Raw genomic sequence first — 21,925 nt, forward strand, 5'->3', positions numbered from 1 at the left:
TCAGAAACTTGGTTTTGTTTGTCTGAAGTTCATCTGTTGTCAATTTGTTAGGTAGTGTTGCTTCTTCTAAGTTTCAATCGAGATTACTGTTAGTGTTTTGTTGCATTTGGTATATCTCAGAATTGGATTGTCTGGAGTTTTGTTTCCACCACACTGTTGTGCTGCTTCATTTGGCTACTTTCTCTTCAACTATAGTTCTACCCCTTGCAATAGAATCTGCTCTGCTGTGTTGTTTTGATTCGCTGCTGTTACTCTGATTCCTGCTGCTGCTGATCTTCCCTGTTATTCTCTTCTTCCTCTTTGCATTTCGGCATTCCAGGTACACATTTCAAGTCCCATATTGATGTAACTGAAACAGTTTGAAAGCATGAAATGAAAAGGTTGAAGAAGTTCAAGTATTTGTTGTAATATTCATGGTACATTAACGGGTCTGTAAAAAATTGATTAGTTTATAATTCAATAGTGCGAAAGTATGTACTGATACTCGATTGAATTTAGCCCTTTGTGTTAGTTCGTCAGTTGTTTGTTAGTACGGGGTACGTATACTCCGACCTTGTACAATGCTGTTTCTGTTTCATTTTAGTTTTTTTTTGGGTTCCATTAGGCAGTACATAGGGTCACATTCAAAGTCCCATTGGTAATAATATCTAGTAGCTAAATCCTTTAATCTAGCCTAAATAAGTTTAGTTAAGTTCAACTCAAGAAATGTTCGGATTAAGTGTTATATTTCGTTAGCTCGTATGTGATTTCTTGTCAGATTAAAGCATTTTTCCATTAAAGTATAACGTTTTCTTAACTTTGTAAATAATTAATCATAAGAATCCGGATCAGGCCAAAGCATATAATTAAATTAGCATGTACCTTTTCTTCTAATTTTAGGGACAAATGTATTAGAAATGTAGCCACTTTAGGATATCCTTTCTAAAATAGAGACGAGCCTCGCCAAATAAAAAATGCAAAATTGCGGGGCCCTCGATAAATAATCATAATAAATATTTAGAATTCAGGCTAGGCCGTTTAGTGAATCTCATGGCCTTCTCAAAAATAATAATGCGTTAGGCTCTTTAGGCGCGACTTAATTAAATCATATTCTTAAATTCGGGTGCACATTAACGAAGTCAAAATGTGTTGACAATCACGGGCGCATTGATTGTGACGTGGTTCGAGATGCATTTTCACGACGTTGCAATTCTATAAAAATAAGTGATAATGATAAAAGCGGTTTAAACTTAATAAAAGCACGTAAGTCATAACATGTATTTAAATCAGATATTTAGCCATTATAACAATTTAAGCGACCGTGCTAGAACCACGGGATTCGAGGGTGCCTAACACCTTCCCTCGGGTCAACAGAATTCCTTACTTAGAATTTCTGGTTCGCAGACTTCATTTGGAAAAGTCGAAAATTTCCTCGATTTGGGATTCAAGATAAACCGGTGACTTGGGACACCAAAAGCCAAACCTTTCCCAAGTGGCGACTCTGAATTAAATAAATAATCTCATTTCGAATATTGTCACTTAAATTGGAAAAACTCCCCTCGCGCATTTAACCCTTCGGGGGCGGACGCGCAAAAAGGAGGTGTGACACTATCATTACGAGGGTGTTTGGCTAAACTTATAAGCTGATCAAACTGTCTTGTAAGCACCTTTTGGCTTATCTACGCGTTTAGTAAACACCCAAAGTGCTTATATGCTAAAATCAGTCATAAGTTATAAGTTGGTCACTCTCAACTTATGGCTTATAAACACTTTTAGTTTGACCAACACTTTTACTAGTTTATCCTTAATAATAGTTTCTAATTCACAAAATACTTTTCCCAAAAAAAATTCCTGACTTTCTCTTCATTCCATATTCGTTGTTAATTTTTTTTTTCACAAAGATTTTTTTTTAATTTATAGTCTTTCGAAAAAGAATCAAGGGTATTTTAGTCATTTTACCAAAAAAATCAAACACATCAACTGCTTATTATTAGTTTCAGCACTTCTATCCAAACACGTAAATGCTTATTTTAAAAAAGCGAAATACATAAACGACCCCTTTATGTTGTCCTCAACGATCAGACAAACACCTCAACTGACCCCATTATCAATTATACACTATCTTCTTAACTGAAGTATGACCTCGTGAACCTCTCACGCTGACATGGCAAAGTGTGTGCTTTATATTCACATCTAAGCGCGTGAAACCCTTAAAATCAAGTTTTTATCTTTTTTTAAAAATTAATTTTACTTTATATGGTCCCCACTTACCTTCATTTCACAGTTCTCTTCTTCAAGTTTTTAACCTTGGATGGAGGACAAGATCAATTTCCATGGCAGCCTAAATAGCAAGCCAATATAGGAAAATTGGTACCTCAAATTTTGTGCTTATGTCTCCTTCCAACCTCAAAATGCCGCTACCATCTCCACCATTGCTACTGTCATACCAAAGACAAATCTTCAATCTCTCTCCTCCAGTCCACCAATTGTCGATACTCCGGTATCTCCTTCCGGTGCTTCTTCTCCATCCATTGCTACCGCTCCCGGCGGTTCTCCTACCAACTTTCCTAATTCTGCTTCCTTCAATGGAGTCGTCGTCGCCGGATCTGCTGTTATAGATGTATTTGCTGCTGCTTTAATGCTTTAAATCTGTAACATTCACGGGCTTCACCACTGTTGATTTTATTTTACTATACCCAATTTATTGTTGAATATTACTATTAGATTCTTTATTTATTTATGGAGATACTATGATGTTTTCATCTTCTAATGTGTATGTACTTGTTCTGTTAATGAGCATTCACATATCCACAAACAAAAATTGAAAATCATATATGGGCATTGACGAGATCAGAGAGCTTTTGCTCGTGTAGTACTAGGGTTGTACGAGATGTCTGTTAATTCAAATTTTTCATCAGTACGGTGAGACTCCATTTTTGCCGGACTAAAACTCGCCGGAAATTTGGACTAATTTTTGAGATAGCTAGGCGGGGCGCGAGCATGGGGGAAGGGGGTCAGATGGTTATTTTTGTTTTAATTATTACAAATTACACGTGTTGTCTTCTAATTGATTTTTTAATATGTCATTGGCATAGTTGAGGACAACATAAAGGAGCCATTTATGTATTTCGCATGTTAAAAATTAATTTCAGCACCTAAAAAAGTTTTCACAAGCATATTAGCTATATACAATTAGCTAATCGAAAGGGACTCTAAAGACCTTTATCAAAGAAATTGAAAAATATACACAAAAAAAGAAGAAGAAAGTAGACTAAATCTATAATCTATTTTAACAAGGTAGAAAATGCCAAAAACAATAAACCAAAATAAATCATGACATGTATACTGAAGTTGTGATCAAATCGTAACAAACGTAATAACTAAGGGTTACCATTATATCCAGAAGATGAACACTTTTCAGTCGCAGTAGTCCTTTTTCAAACCATTTAAAGCATATCAATGAAAACACCAAAAGAAAATGAAAACACTTTTCAACAGCGATAAGGTAAAGATTAAACGATTCCTTCTAAAAAAAAGGAAGGAAAACAGTAAACAATTCGGGTAAGTTAATAAAAATTGTCAACCTTTCAGATAATCAGTTAAAATTTCTTTTTTTTTTTAAAAAGTAGAAACTTGCAGAGAAGAGCAAATTAACGAAAATTGGAAACCATACCTTTTGACAGCAAAGGCGAAAGTACGAACGAGAAGGGTAGAAATCAGAAATATTGAATGATATTATACGTGATATTCATGGATTTTTAGGTTTCTTAATTCGCCTGCAAAATTATTACTACTGGGTTTGATGTTGTTTCTCCTGGATGTGTGCTTTTTTCTCTTGCTCCTTTTCGTTTGCCCTTTTTTCCCAGTCTTTTATTTTACTTTATTTTTGTCCAATTTTTTAATGATCTAATGTCTGCATTACTTTTGGGTACCAAATTATTCCATTTAATATTTACACTTAAGTACAGTATTGAAAAAGTTCCGCGATTCAAGTTAATAATTTTTTTTAAAAAAAAAAGTCACTTAATATTTTCTATCTTTACGAGAATAGTGTTTTTACCAATTTGTATCGGTGAAAATAGATGTGAAGGTCACTTCGTTGCTTGGAAGCTTGTGGAGGGCAATGCTACAAATTTCTGCCCTTTTCCAGCTTGATTTGAGAAGATAATGAGAAAATAAATAGTCCCTTCTGGGACATCCGATTAAAAAAATTAAACAGAAAATAAATATGCTTCTCTTGTCCTCTTGATTTCAAATCATGGAAATAAATAAAATGTCCTTTTGAATTTAAAAAATAATAAATATAATTTCTTTAAATTGATAAAAGCAAAACAAATACAATAAAAATAAACCAACCTACTTTTTGTTAGCTTCTTTATCAATAAGTAGGACAAAAATCTCACTGAATAAAAGTACGTGACACGTAATGAGGAAACTTTGTAATGGTAATGGAGTATATCTCAACCCAATTAAAAAGTGTGATAAATTTTAGATAAAAGTTTGAAGGGTGCAGGACACAAATAGCCCCGTGGAAAGTTTTAGCTAGCGCTTCATAAAATTTTAAATTTATTTTAAAAAATCTGATTTGTCTCTTGCTTATTTAATGAATAATATTTTTTTTACTGTTGACATTAAAATTCTATTTATTGGGTAAGTGCCGGTCAAAAGTTAAAAAGCATCCCAAAAGTATTATATTTCTGGAATTTTTTGAAGTAAGTATAGCCAAAATTAACTAGAGGTTTGGAGTTCAAGTTTCAATATTTTTTTTTTTTATGTATAGTGAATTTGAGTTAGTTGGACCATATATTAAATTGTTAAAAAGAAGAATTTCCAATTTTAAGACACTAACAGAGTAATAGGACACAAGCATAGGTGTAACAACAAAATACCCGCCAAACGTGGAGCTCCCTTAAAATTCTAACTAGACTCAAAATCCATCTCAATTCGTTTGGTGTCTTTTAACAAAAACAGATCAAACTGGCCTAAAGTTCTTTCCTTTTGCTCAAAATTTTCAAGAATCACCGGAACCTAAAAAAGGCAGAAGCTCGAAGTAGAACAGTAACGTTTAATTACAAGAAGAAGTATTAGAATTGGACCTATCTAGAATTTGAATCTGTTGATTGGAACATATATATATGGAAAAGAAAAATTGAGAAAGCAGAAATGTGGCCTCCACCAACAGCAGGGAATCATGGACCTCCATTGAATAAATTGATAGCTGTGGCCATAGACAAAGATAGAGGAAGCCAAGTTGCTCTGAAATGGGCTATTGATAATCTTCTTGCCAGGGGACAGACTGTTATTTTGATCCATGTCAAAGTTAAACCATCTGCTTCTCAACCCCCTGCTCATGCCACATCTAGTAAGTCTTTCTTTATACATACATACATTAATATTTATGATGTTCTGTATCAACCAATTTTTTTGGAAATATATTAGTATGATATATATAAACCATGTCTTAAATATTTATGACAACACTTTTCTGGTAATTAACATGAATGTATGAACTGGAATGTGGATTGTTGGGATCACGAATAAATGTCGTAGGAATCAACTTATGGAGTGGATTGACAATGTTATTGATGGTGTTAGATCTTCGTTGGTTTCTGGAAAATTGTACAAATATTGTCATGTTGAAGATGTCAAATTGTCCCACATCGGTTGGGAAGTAGAGTTGGGGGATTTTCCTCTATAAAAGAAGGCCTAATGTTTAGGATTTAAACACACATCTCATTTGCCTTCTCATCTGTTTAAGACATTTGTATCTTCTCTCTTTAGTATTATGTCACTTGTATTTTTGGAGTGGAATAAAATATTGGTTGTGTCCGAGGAGTAGACAAAGTTGGTCGAACCTCGTAAATTCTGGTGTTCCTTTTATTGTTGTTTTATTGTCTTATTTATTATTTGGTGGCTGTCATAATTTTTGGTATAGTAGTTGTGACTTATTCACACTATATACATTTGGCTTCCGCAACAATTGGTATCAGAGCCAAGGTACTGTCTAAGTATGCTCTGTGGTTGCAGCATAGTCTGATCTTCCACATCAGAAAAGATTTATCTTGGTAACTGAGTCAAGGTTCTGTCTGAGTATGCTCTGTGGTTGCAGCTTAGTCTGATCTTCCACACCAGAAAGGAAATAATCTTGATTTGTGTCGTCAGCTATTAAATAATATTTGTGTCAAAGATGGGAGACAATAAACAAGAAGAATCTACATCAAGTGTCAACAATACGTCATCATTGGCATCTTCGCTTATGACAAGAATTGTGTCAAATGCGAAATTTGCGGTCGAAATATTTGACGGGTCCGGACATTTTGGGATGTGGCAAGGCGAGGTTCTAGATGTCCTTTTTCAACAAGGGCTAGATCTGGCCATTGAAGAAAAGAAACCAGATGTTATTGGAGAAGAAGATTGGAGAATTATCAACCGTGTTGCTTGCGGTACCATTCGATCCTACCTTGCTAGAGAGCAGAAATATCCATACACAAAGGAAACTTCTGCAAGTAAATTATGGAAAGCACTGGAGGATAAATTTTTGAAGAAAAACAGTCAAAATAAATTGTACATGAAGAAGAGACTGTTTCACTTCACCTATGTTCCTGGTACCACGATGAATGAACATATCACCAGTTTCAATAAGTTGGTCACAGATTTGCAAAATATGGATACAACTTATGATGATGGTGACTTGGCCTTGATGTTGTTGGCGTCACTTCCTGATGAGTACGAGCACCTTGAAACTACTCTACTCCATGGAAATGACGAAGTTTCTCTCAGAGAAGTTTGTTCGGCTTTGTACAGCTATGAACAAAGAAAGCGAGAAAAACAGAAGGGCGGAGAAGGAGAAGCACTATTTGTGAGGGGTCGTCCTCAAAATCAAACGAGGACAAAGAAGGGAAGATCCAAGTCAAGATCCAGACCCAGCAAAGATGAATGTGCCTTTTGTCGAGAAAAGGGGCACTGGAAGAAAGACTGTCCGAAGTTGAAGAATAAGGCCAAACATAACAATGGAAAGGCCATTATGGATTCAAATGTAGCTGATTGTGATGATTCAGACTTCTCATTAGTTACAACAGAGTCATCAACATCATCAGACATATGGTTGATGGACTCGGCTTGTAGCTATCATATGTGTCCCAACAGGGACTGGTTCGTGGAATTTCAAGAAGGAGAATATGGAGTCATCCACACAGCGGATAACAGCCCTCTTACCTCATATGGCATTGGTTCAATACGATTAAGGAACCATGATGGAATGATCAGAACATTGATAGATGTTCGATATGTACCGGATTTGAAGAAGAATCTCATCTCTGTGGGAGCCCTAGAATCAAAAGGGTTCAAAATCATTGCAGAAAATGGAGTGATGAGAGTATGCTCCGGTGCACTAGTGGTAATGAAGGCTAATCGGAAGAATAATAATATGTACCGCTATCGTGGCAGTACAGTTATTGGGACAGCGACAGTGACATCCAGTGACGACAAAGAGGCAGAAGCAACCAAGCTATGGCACATGCGCTTGGGACATGCTGGAGGAAAATCCTTGAAAACTCTATCAGATCAAGGATTGTTAAAAGGAGTAAAGGCTTGCAACTTGGAGTTTTGTGAGCATTGTGTCAAAGGGAAACAGACAAGGGTTAAATTTGGTACAGCGATCCATAATACTAAAGGCATTTTGGATTATGTACACTCTGATGTTTGGGGTCCTTCCAAAACACCTTCATTGGGTGGGAAGCACTATTTTGTAACCTTTGTTGATGATTTTTCCCGAAGAGTGTGAGTGTATACAATGAAGAGCAAAGATTAAGTGTTGGAAATTTTTCTCAAATGGAAGACGATGGTGGAGAATCAAACAGGCAAGAGGATTAAGTGTATTCGCACAGACAATGGAGGTGAATACAAAAATGATCATTTCAATAAGGTCTGTGAAAATGATGGCATCGTCCGACACTTCACTGTCAGATATACACCACAACAAAATGGAGTGGCAGAACGTATGAACCGGACCTTGCTGGAGAAGGTACGGTGTATGTTGTCCAATGCTGGCTTGGGCAAAGAATTTTGGGCTGAGACAGTTACATAGGCATGCCACCTCATTAATCACTTACCATCTGCTGCTGTTGATGGCAAGACACCATTTGAAAAATGGTACGGAAAGTCTGCTATAGATTATGACTCTTTGCACGTGTTTGGCTCAACTGCATATTATCATGTGACAGAGTCAAAATTGGATCCAAGGGCAAAGAAGGCTATTTTTATGGGAATTACTTCTGGAGTCAAAGGATATCGCTTATGGTGTCCTATGACAAAGAAAGTAATATTCAGCAGGGATGTTACCTTTGATGAATCTGCTATGGTAAATAAGGTAACAGAAGATACCAAACAAAATGAAGGTGCTTCTAAGCAGGTGGAGTTTGAGGGAAAATTTATTTTTCCTACACAAGAAGCAGAGGAGGAAACAAATGAAGATTACCCTCTGGAAGGAGAGCCAGTAGAGGAGATTCCAACTCAGGAACCTCAACAACAACTTGAATCAATAGCAACCAGCAGGCCAAAAAGAACAATAACGAAACCTGTTCGTCTCATAGAGACGGTTGCTTGTGCAACCTCAATTGTAGCTGATGATGTTCCTACCACTTATAAAGACGCTGTCCAAAGTTCAGAAGAAGATAAGTGGAGGATTGCCATGAATGATGAAATACAGTCCCTTCATCAGAATCATACATGGAGATTGGCCAATCTCCCGAAGGGAAAGAAAGCAATTGGGTGCAAATGGGTATTTGCAAAGAAGGAAGGATTTCCTAACCAAGTAGATGTTCGCTACAAAGCAAGATTGGTGGCCAAAGGATATGCTCAAAAGGAGGGAATTGATTACAATGAAGTGTTTTCTCCAGTTGTAAAACATTCCTCCATTAGAATTATGTTGGCTTTGGTAGCACAATTGGATTTGGAACTAGTTCAGATGGATGTAAAAACTGCGTTTTTACATGGAAACTTGGAGGAGGAAATCTACATGACTCAGCCAGAAGGATTCAAAGTTGCTGGAAAAGAAAATATGGTGTGCAAACTTGAAAAATCATTGTACGGATTGAAACAATCTTCTAGACAATGATACAAGCGATTTGATGAGTTTATGTTGCGGCAAGGGTACAAGAGGAGCAAATGCGATCATTGTGTGTATTTGCGCAAGCTTAAAGATGGTTCCTTTGTATATCTTCTCTTATATGTTGATGATATGTTGATAACTTCCAAGAATTCGGAAGAAATTGATAAGTTGAAGATTCAACTGAAGAAGGAGTTTGAGATGAAGGATCTGGGTGAGGCAAAGAAAATTCTTGGCATGGAGATAATAAGAGATAGACGTTCAAAGAAACTCTGTTTATCTCAGAAAGAATATTTGAAAAGAGTACTACAACGTTTTGGCATAGATGAAAAGACTAAGCCAGTTAGTACTCCACTTGCTCCCCATTTTAAGCTAAGTACTACTAAGTCGCCAAATGATAAAGCTGAACATGAGTATATGTCAAGGGTACCATATGCAAATGTTGTTGGTAGCTTGATGTATGCAATGGTCTGTACGAGACCTGACATTTCACAAACTGTTGGAGTTATTAGTAGATATATGCATAATCTAGGAAAGGAGCATTGTCAAGCTGTGAAGTGGATTCTACAGTATATTCACAATACTGTAGATGTTGGGTTAGTTTTTGAGCAGGAAGACAATCAGTCTGTAGTTGGATATTGTGACTCAGATTTTGCGGGTGATCTGGACAAACGAAGATCAATTACTGGTTATGTGTTTACTTTTGCAAAGGCACCAGTTAGTTGAAAGTCTACTTTACAGTCAACAGTTGCTTTGTCTACAACAGAGGCAAAATATATGACTATTACAGAGGCTGTGAAGGAAGCAATTTGGCTTCAGGGATTGCTAAAGGAGCTTGGTGTTGAACAAAAAAGTATCACAATCTTTTGTGATAGTCAAAGTGCTATTCAATTGGCGAAGAACCAAGTTTATCATGCAAGGACGAAGCACATTGATGTTCGGTATCATTTCGTACGAGAAATTATAGAAGAAGGTGTAGTCACAGCGAAGAAAATTCATACTACGGAGAATCCTGCTGATATGTTGACAAAAGTGGTGACTACGATCAAGTTTCAACATTGTTTGGATTTGATCAACATTGTTGAACACTGAAGATTGAAGATGAAGACACAACCAAAATTTGTTATTGAGAGAGAATTGAAGATGTGTAATTTTGCCAAGGTGGAGATTTGTTGAAGATGTCAAATTGTCCCACATCGGTTGGGAAGTAGAGTTGGAGAGGATTTTCCCCTATAAAAGAAGGCCTAATGTTTAGGATTTAAACACACCTCTCATTTGCCTTCTCATCTGTTTAAGGCATTCGTATCTTATCTCTTTAGTATTATTTCACTTGTATTTTTGGAGTGGAATAAAATATTGGTTGTGTCCGAGGAGTAGGCAAAGTTGGCCGAACCTCGTAAATTCTGGTGTTCCTTTTATTGTTGCTTTATTGTCTTATTTATTATTTGGTGGCTGTCATAATTTTTGGTATAGTAATTGTGACTTATTCACACTATATACATTTGGATTCCGCAACATGCCACTCAGAGAAGAATTGCTCTTAATTCCCATATTCTTTGATCTATGGCAAGACAAACTTGTGTGGAAGTTGGAACCAAGAAAAAGCATTCTTCAAATACTTGCAAGACATGCTTTCTTTTAAAATCTTATTGGAGTATTTGGCTGGCTGGTTGGTTGTTAGTGCGTTATTTGGGGTGTTATGATAGAAGTAAGCATAGGTGAAACTAAGAGAGAACAATTGAAATTGCTACTTCGTATAGTGATATTCTGAAAAAGTTTTTGGACTTCTTACTTTTATCCTCTGATCAATGTTGCACTCCCTTCTACTTGAGTGGTTTATGACACATCTACGTTGTCAGGTAGTTTCTTTTCTGTCTACCAAGTGAGGTGGAGATGTAGGAGTATATGCATGGAAAGACAAAAGAAGTCTCAATACATTGGTATAAGATATGTTTCAACGAGTACACCTTTGTTGTTGCATGTTGGTTAGAGCTCAAACACTGCTAAAGATGGCTGATGCAGTTGCACACCTAAGAAACATATAAATATAGTTTAGCCTCACTATTTAATTTGTTGAGTTTCCCAAATATCGTAGCTGACTATTTAATTAGTTTATTCTTCAAATGAGCTAGTTATTTGCCCGTATTCCACCCCAGATTGGCATGTGCTGCAAGTTCTGTGCAGAAAGGATTATATTTTGGATTTTGCCTCTATAATGTTACAACTGTCTCTTGCATGCATTGGATTTTCAGTTAATTTAATCTATTGCTTGTCTCATTTCTCTCTCCCATTAAGCCTGATTTCTGTAATTTGATCGTTCTTAGACCTAATATGCTTTTTAATTATTGTTAAGACTTTTATTTATATCTATGCTATGTCAAACTTCTTTCTTCAAAATTAAGATTTTTAAACATTGCGTCACTGAGTTTTTGTCGAGACAAACTCTTCCTGTTAGTGTTATCCTAAAAGTAATGCTACATTTCATTTATTAAGTCTATAGTATTTAACTGTGACGTCAACAAAGGGGACAAAATGATAAGTTTACTACTTCTTTCTGCACCTTGATCACTTCTATAATTCCAATTAAAAAGTGGAGAAAGGAAAATTGAGGACTATTTCTTTCTGGAGTGTATTTTATGACACAGTAGCAAAGGAGTAACTGGTGTAATTTTACATATCAGGATTAAACCAGATGCCTGATGCTAGCAACGATGGATCAGGAATGATTGAATTGGATCCGCAGTTGAAGGAACTCTTTCTTCCTTTCCGAGTATTTTGTACTCGTAAAGATGTTAGTATTCAAGCTCGAAACTTCAAACAAATTCCTGATGAACCCACACACAAATCAATATTTTAGCATTTAAAGTTGTTACATTCCATAGTAATTTCCTTAACCTTTTAATATCGATTCTTCTAATCATCAATAAATAACAGATACAATGTCATGATGTTGTGTTAGAGGACGTCGATGTAGTCAAAGCGATTGTTGAATATGTGAATCGTACAGCAATAGAAGTGTTAATTCTCGGTGCTGCAGCAAAAGGCGGTCTTCTCAGGTATGACTCTTTTTTTGCATGGCGAGTTGCACTTATTGGAAAGGGGCCAAAAATATTGGGACGGAGGGACTAATAGATATGATCTATCTCTTGAATGAAGGCAATTACCTAGAGGAGTAACTTGTATCATTTGGAAAGTCATAATTTTAGTTAACTGAAGCTATACAACAAACATGATCCCAATCGTATCTCGGAAGTAGAAAAGCGAAGAATTGTATCTGCATTTATATATTTATGTTTGGTCACGTTTGTTTGAGCTTCATTGAGGAGAAATACTAATCGCTTCTGATAAGGATCGTATTCTAGTTCATGGCTTTTATTTGAATAGAAGAACCTCTTTCAGAAGGTCTAATTTTAGTAACCTTTCTACACAGAAGATTTAAAGTCAAAGATATTCCTGGAAACGTGGTAAAAGGGGTTCCGGATTTCTGCACTGTGTATGTCATCTCCAAAAATGGAAAGATTTCAGCTACGCGATCTGCTTCTCGCCTCGCACCATTTATCCACCCACTGCGTCACCAGTTCATGCAGCAGGGCAATGCCAAATCTAATACCGGTGAGGATTCACTAAACACTCCTTCCAGAGGTATGTAAAAATGCTAGAAGAAAATTCTTCAATTAAGTTCATTTCATCGTGCAAATCTAATTCTAAGATGTTTCGTAAAGGTTCTCTTTCGGGGATTCCGAAGCCTGTATCCGATCTGCCCATGTCGAACCTTCAGAGTGATACACTTAACATGAAGTAAGTCAAACTATCTTCACTATGTTACCCATATGTGTCATGTTTTAGGTACAGTCATCAGCTTCTTAGTAAGGACCGTGAGCAATAGGCACTGATGTGAGCTCTAAAATTTCGTAATTACTGGCCATAAAATGTTGCATATTTTTCTCATTTCTGACCATAATTCCTGGCCATAATTCTGAAGCCTAAGTTGTATATCACTGTGGTAAACAGGTCTCCTTTCACTCATAGGAAAGGCCCAAATGGCAAACCATATGAGATCTCTCAGCCAGATACTGACATATCATTTGTCAGTTCTGGTAGGCCAAGTATTGACAATATGTTTCCTTCATTTGCTGACAACTACGATAGTGGAGCAACCCCTCCCAGGCTATCAGGCTTCTCCGATTTTGAGGCGCAAAATTTTGAACCCATTCCCTTGGGACGCCGATCCTTGGACATCATGCCATCAGAGCTGTCATTCCTTTCAATGGAGGGTGATAGAGCATCATTCTCCTCGACACCGGTAGGCAATCAAAGGTTACTACTTTTTGAGCTTTTGGAAATTATAGATACTAAGATCAAAATTGCTACACTTTTCCTTCTATTTTTCCATTTAAGCATAATTGTTACTCCAAATATACAAGGTTACAACTGTTGCGGAAGCCAAATGTATATAGTGTGAATAAGTCACAACTACTATACCAAAAATTATGACAGCCACCAAATAATAAATAAGACAATAAAACAACAATAAAGGGAACACCAGAATTTACGAGGTTCGGCTAATTTTGCCTACTCCTCGGACACAACCAATATTTTATTTCACTCCAAAAATACAAGTGAAATAATACTAAAGAGAGAAGATACAAATGCCTTAAACAGATGAGAAGGCAAATGAGAGGTGTGTTTCAATCCTAAACATTAGGCCTTCTTTTATAGGGGAAAAATCTCCCCCAAACTTAACTCCCAACCAATGTGGGACTTTGGCATTTTGCCAAACTTCAACAAATCTCCACCTTGGCAAAATTCCACATTTTCAATTCTATCTCAATAACAAATTTTGGTTGTGTCTTCATCTTCAATCTTCAGTGTTCAACAATGTTGATCAAATCCAAACAATGTTGAAACTTGATCGCAGTCACCACCTTAGTTTGCATATCAGCAAGATTCTCCGTAGTATGAATTTTCTTCACTGTGACTCCACCTTCTTCTATGATTTCTCGTACGAAATGATACCGAACATCAATGTGCTTCGTCCTTGCATGATAAACTTGGTTCTTCGCTAATTGAATAGCACTTTGACTATCACAAAAAATTGTGATACCTTTTTGTTCAACACCAAGCTCCTTTAGCAATCCTTGAAGCCAAATTGCCTCCTTCACAGCCTCTGTAATAGCCATGTACTCTGCCTCTGTTGTAGACAAAGCAACTGTTGACTGCAAAGTAGACTTCCAACTAACTGGTGCTTTTGCAAAAGTAAACACATAACCAGTAGTTGATCTTCGTTTGTCCAGATCACCCGCAAAATCTGAGTCACAATATCCAACTACAGACTGATTGTATTCCTGCTCAAAAACTAACCCGACATCTACAGTATTATGAATATACCGTAGAATCCACTTCACAGCTTGCCAATGCTCCTTCCCTGGATTGTGCATATATCTGCTAATAACTCCAACAGCTTGTGAAATGTCAGGCCTTGTGCAAACCATTGCATACATCAAGCTACCAACAGCATTTGCGTATGGTACCTTTGACATATACTCTCGTTCAGCTTCATCCATTGGCGACATAGTAGTACTTAGCTTAAAATGGGGAGCAAGTGGAGTACTAACTGGCTTAGTCTTGTCATCTATGCCAAAACGTTGTAGTACTCTCTTCAAATATTCTTTCTGAGATAAACAGAGTTTCTTTGAACGTCTATCTCTAATTATCTCCATGCCAAGAATTTTCTTTGCCTCACCCAGATCCTTCATCTCGAACTCCTTCTTCAGTTGATTCTTCAATTTATCAATTTCTTCCGAATTCTTGGAAGCTATCAACATATCATCAACGTATAGGAGAAGATATACAAAGGAACCATCTTTAAGCTTGCGCAAATACACACAATGATCGTATTTGCTTCTCTTGTACCCTTGCCGCAACATAAACTCGTCAAATCGCTTGTACCATTGTCTAGAAGATTGTTTCAATCCGTACAACGATTTTTCAAGTTTGCACACCATATTTTCTTTTCCAGCAACTTTGAATCCTTCTGGCTGAGTCATGTAGATTTTCTCCTCCAAGTTTCCATGTAAAAACGCAGTTTTTACATCCATCTGAACTAGTTCCAAATCCAATTGTGCTACCAAAGCCAACATAATTCTAATGGAGGAATGTTTTACAACTGGAGAAAACACTTCATTGTAATCAATTCCCTCCTTTTGAGCATATCCTTTGGCCACCAATCTTGCTTTGTAGCGAACATCTACTTGGTTAGGAAATCCTTCCTTCTTTGCAAATACCCATTTGCACCCAATTGCTTTCTTTCCCTTCGGGAGATTGGCCAATCTCCATGTATGATTCTGATGAAGGGACTGTATTTCATCATTCATGGCAATCCTCCACTTATCTTCTTCTGAACTTTGGACAGCATCTTTATAAGTGGTAGGAACATCATCAGCTACAATTGAGGTTGCACAAGCAACCGTCTCTATGAGACGAACAGGTTTCGTTATTGTTCTTTTTGGCCTGCTGGTTGCTATTGATTCAAGTTGTTGTTGAGGTTCCTGAGTTGGAATCTCCTCTACTGGCTCTCCTTCCAGAGGGTAATCTTCATTTGTTTCCTCCTCTGCTTCTTGTGTAGGAAAAATAAATTTTCCCTCAAACTCCACCTGCTTAGAAGCACCTTTATTTTGTTTGGTGTCTTCTGTTACCTTATTTACCATAGCAGATTCATCAAAGGTAACATCTCTGCTGAATATTACTTTCTTTGTCATAGGACACCATAAGCGATATCCTTTGACTCCAGAAGTAATTCCCATAAAAATAGCCTTCTTTGCCCTTGGATCCAATTTTGACTCCGTCACATGATAATATGCAGTTGAGCCAAACACGTGCAAAGAGTTATAATCTACAGCAGGTTTTCCATACCATTTTTCAAATGGTGTCTTGCCATCAATAGCAGCAGATGGTAGACGATTAATGAGGTGGCATGCATATGTAACTGCCTCAGCCCAAAATTCTTTGCCCAAGCCAGCATTGGACAACATACACCGTACCTTCTCCAGCAAGGTCCGGTTCATACGTTCAGCCACTCCATTCTGTTGTGGTGTATGTCTGACAGTGAAGTGTCGGACGATGCCATCATTTTGACAGACCTTATTGAAATGATCATTTTTGTATTCACCTCCATTGTCTGTGCGAATACACTTGATCCTCTTGCCTGTTTGATTCTCCACCATCGTCTTCCATTTGAGAAAAATTCCCAGCACTTCATCTTTGTTTTTCATTGTATACACCCACACTCTTCGAGAAAAATCATCAACAAAGGTTACAAAATAGTGCTTCCCACCCAATGAAGGTGTTTTGGAAGGACCCCAAACATCAGAGTGTACATAATCCAAAATGCCTTTAGTATTATGGATCGCTGTACCAAATTTAACCCTTGTCTGTTTCCCTTTGACACAATGCTCACAAAACTCCAAGTTGCAAGCCTTTACTCCTTTTAACAATCCTTGATCTGATAGAGTTTTCAAGGATTTTCCTCCAGCATGTCCCAAGCGCATGTGCCATAGCTTGGTTGCTTCTGCCTCTTTGTCGTCACTGGATGTCACTGTCGCTGTCCCAATAACTGTACTGCCACGATAGCGGTACATATTATTATTCTTCCGATTAGCCTTCATTACCACTAGTGCACCGGAGCATACTCTCATCACTCCATTTTCTGCAATGATTTTGAACCCTTTTGATTCTAGGGCTCCCACAGAGATGAGATTCTTCTTCAAATCCGGTACATATCGAACATCTATCAATGTTCTGATCATTCCATCATGGTTCCTTAATCGTATTGAACCAATGCCATATGAGGTAAGAGGGTTGTTATCCGCTGTGTGGATGTCTCCATATTCTCCTTCTTGAAATTCCACAAACCAGTCCCTGTTGGGACACATATGATGGCTACAAGCCGAGTCCATCAACCATATGTCTGATGATGTTGATGACTCTGTTGTAACTAATGAGAAGTCTGAATCATCACAATCAGCTACATTTGAATCCATAATGGCCTTTCCATTATTATATTTGGCCTTATTCTTCAACTTCGGACAGTCTTTCTTCCAGTGCCCTTTTTCTCGACAAAAGGCACATTCATCTTTGCTGGGTCTGGATCTTGACTTGGATCTTCCCTTCTTTGTCCTCGTTTGATTTTGAGGACGACCCCTCACAAATAGTGCTTCTCCTTCTCCGCCCTTCTGTTTTTCTCGCTTTCTTTGTTCATAGCTGTACAAAGCCGAACAAACTTCTCTGAGAGAAACTTCGTCATTTCCATGGAGTAGAGTAGTTTCAAGGTGCTCGTACTCATCAGGAAGTGACGCCAACAACATCAAGGCCAAGTCACCATCATCATAAGTTGTATCCATATTTTGCAAATCTGTGACCAACTTATTGAAACTGGTGATATGTTCATTCATCGTGGTACCAGGAACATAGGTGAAGTGAAACAGTCTCTTCTTCATGTACAATTTATTTTGACTGTTTTTCTTCAAAAATTTATCCTCCAGTGCTTTCCATAATTTACTTGCAGAAGTTTCCTTTGTGTATGGATATTTCTGCTCTCTAGCAAGGTAGGATCGAATGGTACCGCAAGCAACACGGTTGATAATTCTCCAATCTTCTTCTCCAATAACATCTGGTTTCTTTTCTTCAATGGCCAGATCTAGCCCTTGTTGAAAAAGGACATCTAGAACCTCGCCTTGCCACATCCCAAAATGTCCGGACCCGTCAAAAATTTCTACCGCAAATTTCGCATTTGACACAATTCTTGTCATAAGCGAAGATGCCAATGATGACGTATTGTTGACACTTGATGTAGATTCTTCTTGTTTATTGTCTCCCATATTTGACACAAATATTATTTAATAGCTGACGACACAAATCAAGATTATTTCCTTTCTGATGTAGAAGATCAGACTAAGCTGCAACTACAGAGCATACTCAGACAGAACCTTGACTCAGTTACCAAGATAAATCTTTTCTGATGTGGAAGATCAGACTATGCTGCAACCACAGAGCATACTTAGACAGTACCTTGGCTCTGATACCAATTGTTGCGGAAGCCAAATGTATATAGTGTGAATAAGTCACAACTACTATACCAAAAATTATGACAGCCACCAAATAATAAATAAGACAATAAAACAACAATAAAGGGAACACCAGAATTTACGAGGTTCGGCTAATTTTGCCTACTCCTCGGACACAACCAATATTTTATTTCACTCCAAAAATACAAGTGAAATAATACTAAAGAAGAGAAGATACAAATGCCTTAAACAGATGAGAAGGCAAATGAGAGGTGTGTTTCAATCCTAAACATTAGGCCTTCTTTTATAGGGGAAAAATCTCCCCCAAACTTAACTCCCAACCAATGTGGGACTTTGGCATTTTGCCAAACTTCAACAACAACATGCCTGCAAACTTAAGGTCTTTCCTTTCATTTATAGGATGACGTAGCAGCAGAAATGAGAAGGCTGAAACTGGAGCTCAAGCAAACAATGGAAATGTATAGTACAGCTTGCAAGGAAGCACTCACAGCACAACAAATGGTACGATAAATTCCAACTCATTGTGCACCTTTGTGATTGCATCAATGACCTAATATGTTCTCAATTGTAGGCGATGGAACTCCAGCGCTGGAAAACGGAAGAACAGAGAAGACTAGAAGACGCAAGATTTGCAGAGGAAGCTGCATTAGCACTTGCAGAGAAGGAGAAGGCAAAATCTAGGGCAGCCCTTGAGCACGCAGAGGCAGCTCAGAGGCTTGCAGAACTAGAATCTCAGAAGAGAATTAATGCAGAAATGAAAGCTCTGAAAGAAGCAGAAGAGAGGAATAAGGTACTAAATAAACTTTCAAATTCAGATTTCAGGTACCGGAGGTATTCGATAGAGGAGATTGAAACTGCAACGGACTACTTTGCACAAGCTAATAAAATTGGAGAAGGAGGTTATGGGCCAGTGTATAAGTGTTACATGGACCACACACCTGTAGCGGTTAAGGTCCTTCGTCCTGATGCAGCTCACGGAAGACAACAGTTTCAGCAAGAGGTATAAAGTCAAAATTTCTTATTTATTCTTGGAGAAGTAGTTAAGAAGAATAATTGTGTTCCCTGATACAAACATGTCTGATTTCTTACTGAGAGCCCATTAAAGCTATGCTGAAAGTACCCATGTAGCAATCTCCATGACTTTTGTTTGGAATTGATGCATGGTTATTTGATTGATTGAATGGTCTGTAAACTTTAACTGTCAGCATGCAACAGGAAACTGAGTTACAGTGAAAATAGTTCAATTAAAACAAGATGAATGGCGGCATAGTCACCTAGTTGTGATGATGTCCCGTCCTGTAATTGATTATTGGTATGTTGACGACATTGGACTATGTTGAACACTGCAGAACAATTATATAATTAGCATCCATTACTACTCAATAATTGCTTAGGCTGCAAACAAGAAAAAGATGCATCGTAAAGGTAGAACTAAGAATTGATGGCATGTAATTTAAAATATTAGCTGGTAATAAGGACACAAGAATTCTGCTTCACATTCATATTCTATCTTCCCATTCATCACAGAACTTCATATGTGGCATAGCCCCTAATTTCACTCACCCTCTTCTTTCATTGCAGGTTGAAGTATTGAACTGCATACGACATCCTCATATGGTTCTTCTTCTAGGAGCATGCCCTGAATATGGGTGCTTAGTATATGAGTTTATGTCCAATGGAAGCTTAGAAGACCTTCTATTCCAGCGAGGAAAGACTCCACCACTCTCTTGGCAGCAGAGATTTAGAATTGCTGCTGAAATAGGTGCCGGTCTGCTTTTCCTACACCAAAGCAAACCAGAACCAATAGTGCACCGTGATCTAAAACCTGCAAATATTCTACTTGATCGGAACTTTGTGAGTAAGATTAGTGATGTTGGCTTGGCTCGGCTTGTCCCTCCATCAGTGGCAGATAGCGTCACTCAGTACCGAATGACATCAACAGCTGGAACTTTCTGCTATATAGACCCCGAATATCAGCAAACCGGAATGCTTGGTATAAAATCCGACGTATATTCTTTAGGTATCATATTCTTGCAGATATTAACAGCCAAACCACCGATGGGTTTGACTCACCACGTTGAAAGGGCAATCGAAAAAGGGACCTTCAACGACATGCTTGATTCATCTGTTCCTGATTGGCCCCTTGACGAGGCTCTGAACCTTGCTAAGTTATCACTGAAATGTTCTGAGCTAAGAAGGAAAGATAGACCGGATCTCAGCAAGGTTATTATGCCAGAATTAGAGAGATTGAGAACACTTGGAGAAGAAAATCCATGCCAATCAGCCTTGTATAGTTCAGGTTACTCAACAAATCATAGCCAAGCTTCCGTGTCCCAAGCTAGCCAACATGAATAGCTTATTATCAGCATTAGATCTTCGACGAACATTTAAATTTATTAGTAGTGGTATGACTTTTTGTGGATATACTAGATTCACATATTCTGCTATATTGGATTAATATGTTCCTGACACAGTTTTCACCTTAATTCATGCAGGAAAAACTAAGCTTCCCAAACAAGATGTAATATGACTTTGAGAGTTCGAAGAGCACATCATGAAACGCAGTTGCCTGATAGATTAGCGTGGAGGTATACGAGAAGGAGAGAATAGTTCTAAAGTTCTCAGGGGAAAGAACCAAAAATAGAAGGAAAGAAAAATTTAAACTGAATGTTTTATAGCATAACAAGGAATTGTACATCTCCATCCATATATAATAGAGAAAATAGCAATTTTGGTCCTTAATGTATTATTCCCTTTATTTCGATTTTGAAATTCTTGTATTGTTAACAGACCACATTTGGTTGTTAATAAATCTAACTGTGCAATTTTGGTCCCTCTCTAGTCAATCATCTACTCCCTCCGGTTCTTTTTATCTGTATTTAACAGAAATAATCATAAGTAGTATTTGATTAAATTGTCCTTCTCTTCCTTAAATGAGTAATTAATAGGTATATGCTTTCTTGGAGTAATAAGGGTGGAAGCAGGGGCGAATTTAGGGGGTCAAGGGGTTCAAATTTTCTAAAAGGTTGCAGGTTCAATTCCCATTGAGCACGGTTCTTATCCTTCTAAAATTTTGAATTCCCTTCACAAATATTTTGCCTCCGCCGCTAGGCCGAAGTAAAAGAATTGGCATAGGGAAAAACTACAACTCTGGAAATAACATGCGACCGTGCCCACCACGTGATCTGATGCTACTATTGCTGGTGATCGTACTTAGCTTAAATGGATGCTGGGAGTTGTGATCAGTTGAGTAAGGCAGAATTTCAAGCTCAATTAAGCTTAGTTCAAACTTGGTGGGAAAAGTAGTTATTTGGCAAACTAAAAATGTTGTTACAATTTCATTTCATTTTCATTTACATTTGAGAGGTGCTCAATTCTAAATGAAACAAATAAAGATTGATTGATATACGTACCAAAAGTAAAGTAGATCATTTTCTAACCCAAGGAAAGAACAAATATATATATATATATATATATATATATATATATATATATATATATATATATATATATATATATATATATATATATATATATATATCTTTTATTTATTGAGAAAAACACTCATACAAAGTATCCATATAAAATCCAATAGAAATAAAAGAAAGAAGGTATCCACGAAGGCATGAGATTTGAGCTTCCTTTAATTTCACATATCTACCATTAATAAAAAAGAAAATGATTTTGTTTTTACACAAAATTCTACCTTTCATAACTCCTTGAATTATAAATATGTATATATGTGTATATTTCATTC

At 37.2% G+C, this 21,925-nt stretch overlaps 1 protein-coding gene across 3 annotated transcripts; it reads left to right on the plus strand.

Annotated features, from left to right (window-relative positions):
- Positions 1 to 4,956: 4,956 nt before the first annotated feature.
- LOC104241696 (U-box domain-containing protein 52-like) lies at positions 4,957 to 20,910 on the plus strand. 3 transcript variants are annotated; one of them, XM_070155638.1, is made up of 10 exons: positions 4,957 to 5,341; positions 11,767 to 11,876; positions 12,020 to 12,141; positions 12,516 to 12,727; positions 12,808 to 12,883; positions 13,097 to 13,388; positions 18,568 to 18,669; positions 18,740 to 19,168; positions 19,750 to 20,573; positions 20,664 to 20,910. In XM_070155638.1, the coding sequence occupies exons 1-9, from the start codon at positions 5,143 to 5,145 to the stop codon at positions 20,521 to 20,523; spliced, it is 2,316 nt and encodes a 771-aa protein (XP_070011739.1). In that variant the 5' UTR covers positions 4,957 to 5,142; the 3' UTR covers positions 20,524 to 20,573; positions 20,664 to 20,910. The 3 variants fall into 3 exon arrangements, with proteins under 3 accessions (XP_070011739.1, XP_070011740.1, XP_070011741.1); XM_070155639.1 differs by having other exon boundaries at positions 12,519 to 12,727; XM_070155640.1 differs by lacking the exon at positions 11,767 to 11,876 and having other exon boundaries at positions 5,206 to 5,341.
- Positions 20,911 to 21,925: the final 1,015 nt, after the last annotated feature.

The sequence above is a fragment of the Nicotiana sylvestris genome, chromosome 8, assembly GCF_000393655.2.
Source record: "Nicotiana sylvestris chromosome 8, ASM39365v2, whole genome shotgun sequence".
NCBI classification, from domain to species: domain Eukaryota; kingdom Viridiplantae; phylum Streptophyta; class Magnoliopsida; order Solanales; family Solanaceae; genus Nicotiana; species Nicotiana sylvestris.